Source organism: Martes martes (genome assembly GCF_963455335.1).
Source record: "Martes martes genome assembly, chromosome: X".
NCBI classification, from domain to species: domain Eukaryota; kingdom Metazoa; phylum Chordata; class Mammalia; order Carnivora; family Mustelidae; genus Martes; species Martes martes.
This window is the reverse complement of record NC_137897.1, coordinates 44233640-44249216: the sequence shown is the minus strand read 5'-3', so window position 1 is coordinate 44249216 and position 15577 is coordinate 44233640. Positions and strand designations below refer to the sequence as shown.

The following is a 15577-nucleotide window of genomic DNA, read 5'->3' as shown; positions in this document are numbered from 1 at the left end:
TGTGTGTATTTGCCATTCATCAACCCTTATTGGTGAATATTCTTCAACAGTCTTTTGTCCATTTTTACATGAGTTGTTTATTTACTCACTGTCGATTTTTGAGAGTTCTTTGTATATTCTTGCTTAAAGTCCTTTGTCAGGTATCTGGTTTGCAAATATTTTCTCCCAGCCCATAGTTTATTTTTACATTCTCTTAACAGTGTCTTTTTTTTTTAAAGATTTAATTAATTTATTTATTTGACAGAGAGATCACAAGTAGGCAGAGCAGCAGGCAGAGAGAGAGGAGGAAGCAGGCTCCCAGCTGAGCAGAGAGCCCGATGCGGGGCTCGATCCCAGGATCTTGGGATCATGACGTGAGCCGAAGGCAGAGGCTTTAACCCACTCAGCCACCCAGGCGCCCCTTAACAGTGTGTTTTGCAAAGGAAAAGTTTTAAATTTTCATCTGTTACGGATCATGCTTTTGGTGTCATCTATAAAAATCCTTTGCCTAACTGCAGGCATGCTAATGTTGTCCTGTTTTCTTGTAAAAATGATATACTTTTACATTTTACATTTAGAACAAATCATCCATTTTGAGTTCATTTTGTATAACGTGTCAGGTGTTTTTGTTTACATTTTGCGTATGGATGTTCAGTTGTTTCAGCAGTTCGTTGAAAAGACTGTCTTTTCTCCATTGAATTGCTGTTTGTGTGGGTCTATTTCTGAACACTGTTCTGTTGAGTTGACCCATGTATCTATCTCTTTGCAAATAAGACTGTCTTGAACACTGTATCTTTATGGTAAGTCAAAATTAGGTAGTGATCCTTCCAATTTTCTTTATCTTTTTCAAAATCATTTTGTCTATTCTAATTCCTTTCTCTCTCCATAATCATTTTAGAATAATCTTTTCCGTAGCCATAAAAATAATCCTGCTGGGATTTTAATGGGAATTCCTTGTATTAAATATACAATTGACCCTTTAATAACATGGGGGTTAGGGAGACTGACCCCCCCCCCCATGCAGTAAAAAAATCCATGTATAGGGACGCCTGGGTGTCTCAGTCAGTTAAGGATCTGCCTTTGGCTCAGGTCATGATCCCAGGGTCCTGGGATCGAGTCCCACATCAGGCTCCTTGCTCAGTAGGAAGGCTCCTTCTCCCTCTGCCTGCTCTGCCTATTCTGCCTGCAGCTCTCCGTGCTTCTGCTCTCTATTTGACAAATACATAAAATCTTTTTAAAAAATCCATGTATAATTTTTAATTCCCCCCAAACATAGCTGCTAATAGCCTATTGTTGCTTGGATGCATTACTGATGACATAAACTGTCAACCCATATTTTGTATGTTAAATGTACTATATACTGTATTCTTAGGATAAAGTAAGCTGGAGAAAAAAAAAGGTTATTAAGAAAATTATAAGGAAGAGAAAATGCATTTAAAGTACTGTATTGTATTTATCAAAAAAAAATCACATATAAGTGACCCACACAGCTCAAACCTGTGTTGTTCAAGGGTCAGCCGGATAGATGAATTTGAGTTTTCAGATCCAGTAATACAATTATCTCTCTCCATTCATTTAGTTCATATTTGATTTTTTTCATCAGCATTATATAGTTTTCATCATACAAGTCCCATACATTTTTTTCTTTTTTATTATTATTCTTTAAATTTAATTAATTAACATAAAATGTATTACTTGTTTCAGGGATACAGGTCTGTGATTCATCAGTCTTATAGTCTGTAATTCATCAGTCTTATATAATACTCAGTGCTCATTACAACACATAACCCTCCCCAGTGTCCATCACCCTGTTACCTTATCCTCCACCCTCTCCCCTCCAGCAACCCACAGTTTGTTTCCTAAGATTAAGAGCCTCTTATGATTTGTCTCCCTGTCTGGTTTCATCTTGTTTCATTTTTTCCTCTCTTCCCCTATGATCCTCTGTTCTTAAATTCCACATAGTCAGTAAGATTATATGATAATTGTATTTCTCTGATTAACTTATTTCGCTTAGCATCAGACTCTCTAGTTCCATCCACATCGTAGCAAATGGCAAGATTTCTGTTTTGGTGGCTGTATAATATTCCATCATAGATATATACACCATATCTTCTTCATCCATTTATCTGTCAGTGGACATCTGGGCTCTTTCCACAGTTTGGCTATTGTGGACATCGCTGCTATAAACATTGGGATGCAAGTGCCCCTTCAGATCACTACATTTGTATCTTTGGAGTAAATACCCAGTATTGCGATGGCTGCGTCATAGGGTAGCTCTATTTTCAACTTTTTGAGGAACCTTCATACTGTTTTCCAGAGTGGCTGCACCAAGAGTGGCTGCACCAGCTTGCATTCCCACCAACAGTGTAGGAGGGTTCCTCTTTCTCTGCATCCTCCCCAACATCTGTTGTTTCCTGATTTGTTAATTTTAGCTATTCTGACTGATGTGCGGTGGTATCTCATTGTGGTTTTGATTTGTATTTCCCTGATGCTGAGTGATATTGAGCACTTTTTCATGTGTGTGTTGGCCATTTGGAGGTCTTCTTTGCAGAAATGTCTGTTCATGTCTTCTGCCCATTTCTTGATTGGATTATTTGTTCTTTGGGTGTTGAGTTTGATAAGTTCTTTATAGATTTTGTACACTAGCCTTTTATCTGATATGTCATTTGCAAGTATCTTCTCCCATTCTGTCAGTTGTCTTTTGGTTTTGTTGACTGTTTCCTTGCTGTGCAAAAGCTTTTGATCTTGATGAAGTCCCAATAGTTCATTTTTGCCTTTGTTTCCCTTGCCTTTGGAGACATGTCCAGCAAGATATTGCTGTGGCTGAGGTCAAAGAGTTGCTACCTATGTTCTACTATAGGATTTTGATGGATTCTGTCTCACATTGAGGTCTTTCATCCATTTTGAATTTATTTTTGTATATGGTGTGAAAAGTGCTCGAGTTTCATTCTTTTGTATGTTGCTCTCTAGTTTTCCCAACACCATTTGTGAAAGAGAATTTTCCCATTGATATTCTTTCCTGCTTTATCAAAGATTAGTTGGCCATAGAGTGGAGCGTCCATTCTTGGGTTCTCTGTTCTGTTCCATTGATCTATGTGTCTGTTTTTGTGCCAGTACCATGCTGTCTTGATGATTATAGCTTTGTAATACAGCTTGAAGTCTGGAATTGTGGTGCCACCAGCTTTGGTTTTCTTTTTCAACATTCCTTCGGCTATTTGGGGTCTTTTCTGATTCCGTACAAATTTTAGGATTATTTGTTCCAGTTCTGTGAAAAAGGTTGATGGTATTTTGATAGGGATTGACCTGAATCTGTAGATTGCTCTAGGTGGCATAGACGTTTTAACAACATATGTTCTTCCAGTCTACGAGCATAGAATGTTTTTCCACTTCTTTGTGTCTTCCTCAGTTTCTTTCATGATTATTCTATAGTTTTATGAGTACAGATACTTTGCCTCTTTGGTTAGGTTTATTCCTAGGCATTTTGGGTGCAATTGTGACTCCTTATTTTTCTCTTCTGCTTCATTATTGGTGTATAGAAGTGCAACTGATTTCTGTGCATTGATTTTATATCCTGCCACTTTGCTGAATTCCTGTATGAGTTCTAGCAATATTGGGGTGGAGTCTTTGGGGTTTTCCACATAGAGGATCATGTCATCTGCAAAGAGCGAGAGTTTGACTTCTTCTTTGCAATTCAGATGCCTTTTATTTCTTTTTGTTTTCTGATTGCTGAGGCTAGGACAAGCCCCATACATTTTTTAACAGTTATTTAAGTATTTTATAATTAAGGCACCTATTTTTTTTTAATTTCAATTTCTAATTGTTCATTGCTACTGTATTAAAATATGATTTTTTTGTGTGTGTTGACCTTGTATCCTGTAACTTTCCTAAACTCACAAGAAGTTTTTTAGTAGATTTCTTGGTATTTCTGTGTAGATGATCAGTTGTCTGTGAATAAGGACAGTTTTATTTCTTCTCTAGTCTCTTTGCCTTTTTTTTTTTCTTACTGCACCATCTAGGATTTCCAAACAATGGTGAATAGGAGTGATAAGAGAGGCTATATCTTTTTCTCATGTTCTCAATCTTTGGGAAGAGCATTCAGTCAGAATTAAGTTTTATATTAGCTATAGGTTTTGTAGATGTACATTATCAGGGTGAGGAAGTTATTTTCCTCTTTTACTAAGAGTACTTATCATTAAAGGATGGTCTGTTTTGTCAAATGTATTTTATCTACTGATAAGCTCATGTGCTTTTTCTTCTTTAGTCCATAGATTTTTGAATATTGAACCTTCTTTGCATTCCCAGAATGTGGTGAAGGTATACTTCCTTTCTTATATTATTGGATTTGAATTACTAGTACTTTATTGAACATTTTTGCATTTATTTTCTTGAGGAATATTGGTCTATAGGGAGTTTTTTTGTGCTGTCTTTGTCTGGTTTGGTGTATCAGGGTAATGCTGGACTCAAATGAGTTGACAAGTGTTCTTCTCTTTTTGGGGGGAGAGATTGTGTAGAATTGGTTTTTCCTCTTTAATTGGTAGAATTTGCCAGTGATTTCTTGGAGAGATTTCTTTGAATTTATGCTGTTCAGAGTTTTCTAAGCTTCTTGAATATCTAAGTATGTCTTTTAGTAAATTTGAGAAGTTTTCAGCTATTTTTTTTTTCAGATAGTTTTCTTGTTCCATGTTTTCCTTTCCTTCCATGAGTATAATGACACCAATGTTAGAACTTTTGGTATTCCTGTGTATCCTTGAGCCTCTATATTTTTCAATAAAATTTTATTTTTGTCACTGATTTTCACACTGGATAATTTCTTTTGATTTATCATCAATTTCATTGACTCTTTCCTGGCTATAGAGCCCATCCAGTGAGGTTTTTTTTAATTTTGGTTATGAATTTGGTTATGAATTGTTATGTTCTAAAATTTCCATTTGGTTCTTCTTTACATATGATCTTTTTTTGCAGAGACTTTCCATCTTTCTTTTTTGTTTCAGATGTTTGCCTTACTTTCAAGCACTTTTATAAAGCTGCATTGACATCTTTGTCAGGTAATTCCAGCATGTTTGTCATCTCGGCATTGAGATTCTTGGTCTTGTTTCAGTATAATAGGGAATGTTTATAGTTTTGTTTTAGGAGGCAATTGACCCATTTAGGTTCAGACCACAGGTTCTTACCGTCCTTCTGTGGTCAGTGGTATCATTGTCAATGCAATTTTCAAAGTTTGCAAACTTATTTGGCTTAGTCCCATGTGTATGCTACCCACTCAGTATCCAGTCTGGGACTTGATTGGTTGTTTATTTCTTCAGTTCTCAGAGTCTGTTGTCTGCTGTTTAGTGTCAGATCCACCCATTCTGTTGCTCCCTCTCTATTATCTCTTCAGTACTTCTGGTTCATATGGTTCCACCCTTTCTCAGTATCTGGGGCTAACCAGCAGAAGGGTAGAAAGAGAGGAAAAGCATCAAAGGCTCACCTTAGCCTACTGAGACTGCTGCTTCTCTGATTGGAGAGGAAGGTTGCCATGCTGCCACATTAAGTTTGTTTCAGGCTGATACACATGAAAACAGAAAAAAGGAAAAGAAAAAAAATTGGGGTCTTTCCGTATACTTTCTTGAGTTTTCAAGAACCCCTTTCCCATTCTTCAAGCCAGAACTAAACTTGGGTTTCCCCTGGCGCTCTCTGTCCACATCAGTGTATGCTTCCAGGTGTTAGGCTGCAGTCTGTCCACACCAAGGGATACTGCAAGAAAAAGAAATGCTAAACTCACACTTGATTCTGTGATACTTTGAATTCTGGTCTTCTTCCCCAGTCCTCCTGCCACTGTTTACTTTTCAGAGTCTTCAAATAGTTGCTCCTAGGTTTTATAACAACCTTCCAGTGGGAATAAGGTAGTGTGTTTACTCCATCTTATCTGGAATGGAACTCTCTCTGTAGATTTTTTTTTTAAGCAAATAAAGCATGAAATCAGCACTTCTTTTTGGGAACATAAGTTTTCCTAACTAGTTATGTGGTAGCATAATCTAGCATCCATTACTTTACATCTGACTTCCTAGCATAATTAGAAAAAGGGTTGTTTTTCATTTAAAAAAGTGTACTTGGGCTTTATTTTCCCAAAGGGCTTAATTTCTTTTGATATTCAAATCATTATTTTTCCAAGTGCCTTTCCTAACATCTTCTTTCATAATTCTTTCTTCCACTGTTGTTGAACACTAACTGTACCAGATCTCTCGTTCCATGACTTCTCGCATGATGTACACAGTCCTCCATCATTTCCCTTGACTTAAGGACATCTTGACCTTTATGACAGATTTTGCTCATTTTGTTGATTCCCATTGTACTTTCAGCTGTTTGCAAAGGCACTGACTCACAAAGAAAGAAATTCACATAGTGAGTAGGGAGAGATGTTAGTGTTAAGTAGGAGATACTGTTTGGATGGAGAATAAATTTTCCTTCCCTTTTTTATTGTGATAAAATGTATATAATACAAAATTTACCATCTTAATCATTTTAAGTGTGCAGTTCAGTGGTATTAAATACATTCATAGTGTTGTGTACCCATCACCATCATCCATCTTCATTATTCTTCATCTTGTAAAACTGAAACTCTATACCCATTAAATGATAACTTTCCATTTTCCCCTCCCCTCCAGCCCTTGGCAACCCCAGTTCTACTTTCTTACCCTATGATGTTTTTAAAAGATTTTTATTTATTTATTTATTTGACAGAGAGCAAGGGAGAGAGAGAGCACAAGCAGGGGGAATAGCAGAGGGAGAGGGAGAAGCAGGCTTCCCACTGAGCAGGGAGCCTGATGTGGGACTCCATCCCAGGACCCTGAGATCATGACCTGAGCTGAAGGCAGACACTTAACTGACTGAGCCACCCAGGCGCCCTTCTTTCCCTATGATTTTAACCACTTTAGATGCCTCATCTAAATGGAATTAAACACTATTTGTCTTTTTGTGACTGCCTTATTTCACTTAGCACAATTTCCTCAAGGTTCACCCATGTTGTAACATGTGCCAGAATTTCTTTCCTTTTTAAAACCAAATAATATTCCATCATATGTTGACGGGAAAAATTTTGTAAGTGTTCATCTGAGTGGTGAATATTTTTGATGTTACACCTTTTGGTTCCCTTTATAACTTTATGATCTTTGGAATCTGGATAATGACTACTCATAATAACAAGGATCCCCCTTTTCACTAAACAATAAGAACATAAAATTTAAAAAATAGGGACTTTGCTGTGAATTCCACCCTAAATGCTTTACAGTGTTTCCTAGTTTCCTTTGTATGTATGTATGTATGTTTTGATGTGTAAAAATTTTTAACCTGCTTTTTTCACTTAACATTATGTCTTAAACCAGTTTTCATTGTTGTTGTACAATTTTCATACATATCATTTTTAGCACTTGTAGAATTATAGAGCTCTTCTAAACAAACATACAAAAACTGCTAGGTAATAACATTAAAGGACAATGTTCTACTCTGCTTCCCATGTTCTCTGGGGATCTATAGAAGAAAAGGGTAGGATATTATTAAATATGATCATATATTAAATACTGAATATACTTCCACAGACAAGGTCCCATGCTAGACACTAAAATATAAGTGTGAATAAACTCTTCTCTGTTCTTGCAGAACTTTTGTTTAAATGGGAGGCAGAGGCGCATAAATAAGTACAACGAAGAAAAACCACAATAAATATGTCACAAAAGGAAAGGTTTCATAGAAGTTGTACCCTTGAAGGAAGAGTAGATGTTATGTCAGGGCACAGAAGAGTGATACATTGAGAGACATACTCGTAATTCAGTATTTCAGGGAATGAGGTCATAGATCTTTACTCACTGATGTTGAATAGTTTACAAGTTAAGTGCAGAAAGCAAGTTGAAAAAAACAGTATAATAATATGATTCCACATATATGAAAAAAGCAAAACTATATTGGTATATATACATAATATGTATATGACAGACACAGATCAAACTGATAACACTAGTCACTTCTGGGGAGGGGAGTAAGTACAGAGCTATAGATATTAAGGAAGACTATGTCTTTTATCTTTTAGGAGATTGTTAGGTGTGTAATTAAATATAATCTGGAAATAATAGTGAATATGTAACTAATTGAACCTTGATACAGTGGAATATTATTCAGCCAAATATCATTCTGTAAGTCAGTAATTTGCATGTAATCTTGAGATTTGGGATACTTTTTCAGACAATTATATACTCAATAGATTATTGAGAAAGCAGAGTGATTTTATTTCTAAGTGAGGCTAGAGGACCTGGTGATCTTGATTTCTGTGTTTGTGTGCCTGAATGTTTATAAATAAAGACATCTCGAATGCTATATAGATCCTAGAATGTTAACAATTATAGATTCTGAGAGAGAAGATTATAAATGTTTAAAATTTTACTTTTTTGGATTACATATTTTAATAATTTTTATATATTTCTATAAGAAATGTTTCTTGTAGTTGGATGGTTATTTTGTAGAAGGTACTCAACATTGAGGCTATATGGTGAATTGGGCACTCTCAGGCATTGATAATGAGAGTATAACTTAAGACATCAGTTTTGGAAAGAGATTTACTATCATGTGTCAAAAGTCAATGCATTTTAGACTTAAAGACTCATGCGGATTGAAAGTGAGGAGATGGAGAACCATCTCTCGTGTAGTGGACATCACAAGAAAGCTGGAGTAGCCATGCTTCTCTCAGACAAATGAGATTCTAAAACAAAGACTAACAAGATAAAGAAGGGCATTAAATCATAATTAAGGGGTCTGTTCATCAAGAAGATCTAACAGTTATAAATATGTATGCCCCTAACTTGGGAGCACCCAAATATACAAATCAATTAATAATAAACATAAATCCATTGATAATAATACAATAATAGCAGGAGACTTTAACACCCCACTTACAGCAATGGACAGATCATCTAAGAAAAGCAACAGGGAAACTTGGCTTTGAATGACACACTGGACCAGGTGGACCTAACAGATAATATTCAGAACATTTCATCCTAAAGCAGCAGAATACACATTCTTTTCAAGTGCATGTGGAACATTCTCCAGAATGATTCACATACGGGGTCAAAAATCAGCCCTCAACAAGTACAAAGAGACTGAGATCATAATATGCATAGTTTTAGACCACAACATTACAAAACTTGAAGTCAACCATAAGAAAAAAAAAATGGAAAGACTGCAGATACATGGAGATTAAAGAACATTCTACTGAAGAATGAATGGGTTAACCAAGAATTAAAGAAGAAATTTAAAAATACATGGAAGCAAATGAAAATAGAAACATGACAGTCCAAAACCTTTGGGATGCAGCAATGGCAGTATTAAGAGGGAAGTACATTGCTACACAGTCCTACCTCAGGAAAGAAGAAAAGTCTCAAATACACAATCTAACCTTACACCTAAAGGAACTGGAAAAAGAACAGCAGATAACCACCTAAAGGAGCTAGAAAAAGAATAGCAAATAAAGTCTAAGTCCATGAGAAGAAGGGAAATAATAAAGATTAGAGCAGAAATAAACTATATAAAAACCAAACCAGGGACACCTGGGTGGCTCAGGAGGTTAAGCGTTTGCCTTTGGCTCAGGTCTGGATCTCGGGGTCCTGGGATTGAGTCCCGCATCGAGCTCCCTGCTCAGCGGGGAGTTGGCTTCTCTCTCTATGCTCTCCACCCCTACGTCAAATAAATAAATCTTTAAAAAAATAAAAATAAAAATAAAAACCAAACCAGAAGAAAACAAAACAAAAAATCCATAGAACAGGTTAAAAAAACTAAGAGCTAATTCTTTGAAATAATTAGGAAAATTGATAAACCCCTATCAAAAAGAAAGGAGAAAGGACACAAATAGATAAAAATCATGAGTGAAAGAGTAGCGATCACAACCAACACCACAGAAACACAGTTATAAAACAGTACTATGAAAAATTATATGCCAAAAAAACATGCAACTTGGAAGAAATGGACAAATTCCTAGAAACCTACAAACTGCCAAAACTGGAACAGAAACAAATAGCAAATTTGAACAGACCCATAACAGAAAAGAAATTAAATCAGTAATCAAAAAAATCAAAAATCTCCCAATGAACAAGAGCCCAGGGCCAGATGGTTTCCTAGGGGAATTCTATCAGATATTTAAATAAGAGTTAATATCTATTCTCCCCAAACTGTTTCAGAAAATAGAAATGGAAGGAAAAGTTCCAAACTCATTGTATGAAGCCAGTATTACCTTGATTCCAAAACCAACAAAGACCCCACGAAAAAGGAGAATTAAAGGCAACTATTCCTGATAAACATGGATGTAAAAATTCTCAGTAAACTACTAACAAATCAAATTCAACAATACATTAAAATAATTATTTATCATGTTCAAGTAGGATTTATTCCTGGGCCACAGAGGTGATTCAGTATTTACAAATCAATCACATCATATTAATAAAAGAAAGGATAAGAACCATATGATCCTATCAATAGATGCAAAAAAAGCATTTGACAAAATACAGCATCCTTTCTTGATAAAAACCCTCAACAATGTAGGGATAGAAGGAACTTACTTCAACCTCATATAGGCCATATACAAACGACCCACAACTAATATCATCCTCAATGGGGAAAAACTGAGAGCCCTTCCCCTATGGTCAGGAACAAGACAAGGATGTCTGCTGTCACCATTATTTAACATAGGCATCCAAATTGGCAAGGAAGAAGTCAAACTTTCACTATTGGCAGATAACATGATACTCTATGTAGAAAACCCAAAAGACTCCACCAAAAAATTGCTAGAACTCATACATGAATTCAGCAGAGTTGTAGAATATAAAATCAATGTGCAGAAATCTGCTGCATTTCTGTACACCAATAATGAAGCAGCAAAAAGAGAAATCAAGGAATTGATCCCCTTTGCAATTGCACCAAAAGCAAGAAGATACCTAGGAATAAACCTTACTATAAGGAGGTTAAAAAAATCTGTACTCTCAAAACTAGAGAACATTTATGAAAGAAATTGAGGAGGACACAAAGAAATGGAAAAGCATCCCATGTACATTGGAAGAACAAGCATTATTAAGATGTTTATACTACCCAAAGCAGTTTACACATTTAATGAAATCCCTATCAAAATACCACCAGCATTTTTCACAGAGCTGGAACAAAACATCCTACAGTTCGTATGGAACCACAAAAGATCCCAAATAGCCAAAGCAATCCTGAAAAAGAAGACTAAAACTGGAAGCATCACAGTTCCAGATTTCAAGTTATAGTACAAAGCTGTAGTCATTAAAACTGTATGCTGCTGACACAAAACAGACACATAGATCAGTGGAACAGAATAGAAAACCCAGAAATGAACCCTCAACTCTGTGGTCAACTAATCTTTGATAAGGCAGAAAGGAATATCCAATGGAAAAAGAAAACAGTTCCTTCAACAAATGGTGTTGGAAAAACTGACAGCAGCACGCACAAGTTTGAAACTGGATTACTTTCTTATACCATACACAAAAATAAATTCAAAATGGATGAAAGACCTCAACATGAGGCAGGAATCCATCAAAATCCTAGAGAACACAGGCATAAACCTCTTTCACCTTGGCAGCAGCAACTTCTTCATAGACACATCTCCAAAGGCAAGGGAAACAAAACCAAAATGAACTGTTCAGACTTATTCAAGATAAAAACTTCTGCACAGTGAAGGAAAAAGTCAACAGAACTAAAAGGCAGCATATGGAATGGGAGAAGATATTTACAAACAACATATCTGATAAAGGGCTAGTATCCAAAATCCATAAAGAACTTACTAAACTCAACACCCCAGAAAACAAATAATCCAGTTAGGAAATGGGCAGTAGACATGTATAGACACTTTTCCAAAAAAAGACATTCAGATGGCTAACAAACACATGAAAAGATGCTCAACATCACTCATCATCAGGGAAATGCAAACAAAAACTAACAATGAGTTACTACCTCACACCTGTCAGAATGGCTAAAATTAACAATACCAGGAACAACAGGTGTTGGTGAGGATGCAGAGAAAGGGGACCCTTCTTGCACTATTGGTGGGGATGCAAACTGGTACAGCTACTACTCTAGAGAACTTGGAGTTTCCTCAAAAAGTTAAAAATAGAACTACCCTACCATTCAGCAATTGTACTACTAGGCATTTATCCAAAGAATACAAAAATACAGATTCAAAGTGGTACATGCACTCTGATGTTTATAGCAGCATTATCAACAGTAGCCAAACTATAGAAAGAGCCCAAATGTCTTTAGGCTGATGAATGGATAAAGAAGATGTGATGTGTATATATATATTACACACACACACACACACACACACACACACACGTACAATGGAATATTACTCAGCCATCAAAAGAGTGAAATCTTCCCATTTGCGACAATGTGTATGGAACTAGAGTGTATTACCCTAAGTGAAATAAATGTCAGTCAGAGAAAGACTAATACCATATGATCTCACTCACATGTGGAATTTAAGAAACAAAACAGAGGATCATTAAGGAAGGGGGAAAAGAACAAATGGAGAGAGGGAAACAAGCTATAAGAGACTTTTTAAAAAAAGATTTAATTAATTTATTTATTTTAGAGAGAGTGGGGTGGAGGGCAGATGGGGAGAGAAGGGACAAGCAGACTCCTCATTGAGTGTGGAGCCTGGTGTGGGTTTGATCTCATGACCCCGATATTACAACCTTAGCCAAAGCCAAGAGTCAGATGCTCAACCGAGTGAGCCACTCAGGTGCCCCTAAACCATAAGAGATTCTTAACTATAGAGAACAAAGTGAGGGTTGATGGAGGGAGGCGTGTGGGGGATGGGATAGATGGGTAATGGTTATCAAAGAGGGCACTTTTGATGAGCACTGGGTGTTGTATGTAGTGATGAATCACTGAATTCTACTGTAGAAACCAATATTGCATGGTATGTTAACAAACTAAAATTTAAATTTAAAAAATGTGTCTATGAAAATGACCATATCCTTTGACCTAATATTTTCCACTTCTAAGAAGTGGACCTAAGAAGTCCCTATGAAATAATCCAAGAAATTTATGTAAAATTATGCTTATTAAAGCATTTTTATAATGATAAAGTAGAAATGACTTTAATAGTTTATATTCCATTTGATGAAATATTAGGAAGTTCATAAAATTATATTCAAGAGGACTTTAAAATTATGTTGGAAAAGGTTTGATAAGGAAAAGCTCCTTCTCAGTCAGCCCTAATCCCTCAGAGATGAACAGTATTTGTACTTCTTTTGCCATTGATCGGTTTTACTTCTACTTGAACTTCATATGTACTCTTTTGTGTCTGTCTCTCTTCTTTCACGTAGTATAAGGTGGTTGAGATTTGTCTGTGTTGCACTTCATTCTTTTTAGAACTGTGTAGTATTCCATTGTAGGAATCTACCACAATTTATCCATTCTTCTCTTGGTATACATTTGAGTTATTTGAGTTTGGGATATTATGAATAAAGTTCTTGTTAGCATTCTCATTCCTGTCTTTTGGTGGGCACATGTAATCATTTTTCCTGGGTAAATACTTGGAATTAGGATTGCTGCACCATATGGTACATATATGTTTAACTTTTTAAGAAACTGCCATTCGGTTGTCCAAATTGTACCAGTATATGCTCCTACCAGCGATGCACTGCAGTTCCAGTTATTCCATATCCGTACCAGTGCCTGATGCTTATAACCTTTAATTTTAACCATTCTATTGGATATATAGTGATGAAACATTGTGGTTTTTATATATGCCTAAGTGCTTTTTATTTTAGTGTTTATACCTTTTGAGCCAATGATTCCACTTTGGGGACATTTTCCTATGAACATAATCTGAAATCCAGAAAAAATTTATATGTACATATATGCTCTTTGTTGCATAACTTACAATAGCCAAATGTGAGAAATAACCTAAATGTCAGGTATTAGAGTAGTAGTTACATAATTTATGATAACATTTATACTTAAAAATATGGTCATTCAAAATTATAATAGAAGGAGGATATGAAATTATATAGTATCAACTACAGAAAAATGTGTATATTAAAATAGCCCAGCAATATGTCAACAAAAAATTTTATTTTAAAATACTGGATGAAGGGACGCCTGAGTGGCTTAGTCAATTAAGTGTCTGACTCTTGATTTCAGCTCAGGTCATGATCTCAGGGTCCTGGGATTGAGTTCCGTGTTGGGCTCTGTGATCAGTATGGAGTCTGCTTGATGATTCTGTTTCTCCTTCTGCCCCTCACCCCACTCACATGCTTGTTCTTGTTCTCTCTCTCTCTCTCTCTCTTCCCCCGCCCCTTAAATAACTAAATCTTTTTTTAAGATTTAAAAAATAAAATATATAAGATAAAATACTGGAAGAAAACAGACAAAGATATATTTGGGTGGTGGTACTGTGTAATTTTTCCCCGTTCTTATCTATTTTTTCTAATGATCATATGACCATTTTTGAATAGCACAAAATACAAGTAAACTTATTTTAAGCTTAATTTTTAAATTTTACATCTTATAATGCTTTCTCACTACTTAATTTTTTCTGCACCATGAAAAATTGCTCTCTGTGTTTCTTTTTTTTTCTTTTTTTTAAGATTTTATTTATTTATTTGACACAGAGAGAGAGACCACAAGTAGGCAGAGGGGCAAGAAGTGTCGGGGTGGGGGGAGAGCAGACTGCCCGCTGAGCAGACAGCCCGACGTGGGACTCGATCCCAGGACCCTGAGATCATGACCTGAGCCTAAGGCAGAGGCTTAACCCACTGAGCCACCCAAGCGCCCTCTTTTTCTTTCTTTCTTTTTTTTTTTTTAAAGATTTTATTTATTTATTTGACAGAGAGAAAGACACAGCAAGAGAAGGAACACAAGCAGGGGCAGTGGGAGAGGGAGAAGCAGGCTTCCCGCTGAGCAGGGCAGCGCCTGATGTGGGGCACGATCCCAGGACCCTGGGATCATGACCTGAGTCTAAGGCAGATACTTAACGACTGAGCCACCCAGCGCCCTTTGGGTTTCTTAAGATATTTAATTTCTGCTACTGTTTTGACTCTTCAATTATACATTGCATGAAAAACACACTCTCATGTTGTTTCTTCTCCTGAACATCTGATGTTCCAATGTCCAGTCCAGGACAGAAGATAAAATAGAGCGATTCAAGAAAGCAGTTGAATATTATTCTGTCACAACCAAACTCTCTTCACTGCCAGTGGGTCCCTCCTCCTTTCTAGGTAAGGCTTCCATCTGATACAGAGCTTCTGTATCCAAAGGGGAAACCAAGTCCCTTGTGGGAACTCCTGGGCCAGAGTGAAATGACTTGTATTGCACTCTTGTAGAAGTCGTTCCTATTTGGTGGATATTTTCCTTTTGATTTCCATGTAATAAGAGTGGTGACCTGAGACACGGGGCACTGGTTTCTCAAGTTTGTGGATGGCGTCCAATGCCATTTCCTTTGCTTGGGCTTCTTCTGGCACTAACCTCCATTATGGCCTGGTGTATGTAAAACAGCCCTGTCTTTGAGTTCAGGCCCGAGTTTGAATTCCACCTCTGCTGCTTAATACCTATGTGA

The 15577-nt window shown here is 36.4% G+C and overlaps 1 protein-coding gene across 2 annotated transcripts in view; it reads left to right on the top strand.

Annotated features, from left to right (window-relative positions):
* FAM120C (family with sequence similarity 120 member C) overlaps positions 1 to 15577 on the top strand; it is a gene marked incomplete at its 5' end in the record, with an annotated part of 110631 nt that overhangs the window by 30562 nt on the left and 64492 nt on the right. For both annotated transcript variants that reach the window (XM_080795211.1, XM_080795213.1), the window contains one exon: positions 15137 to 15239. In XM_080795211.1, coding sequence (XP_080651337.1) covers positions 15137 to 15239 — 103 coding nt within the window. The remainder of the gene's footprint in view (positions 1 to 15136; positions 15240 to 15577) is intronic.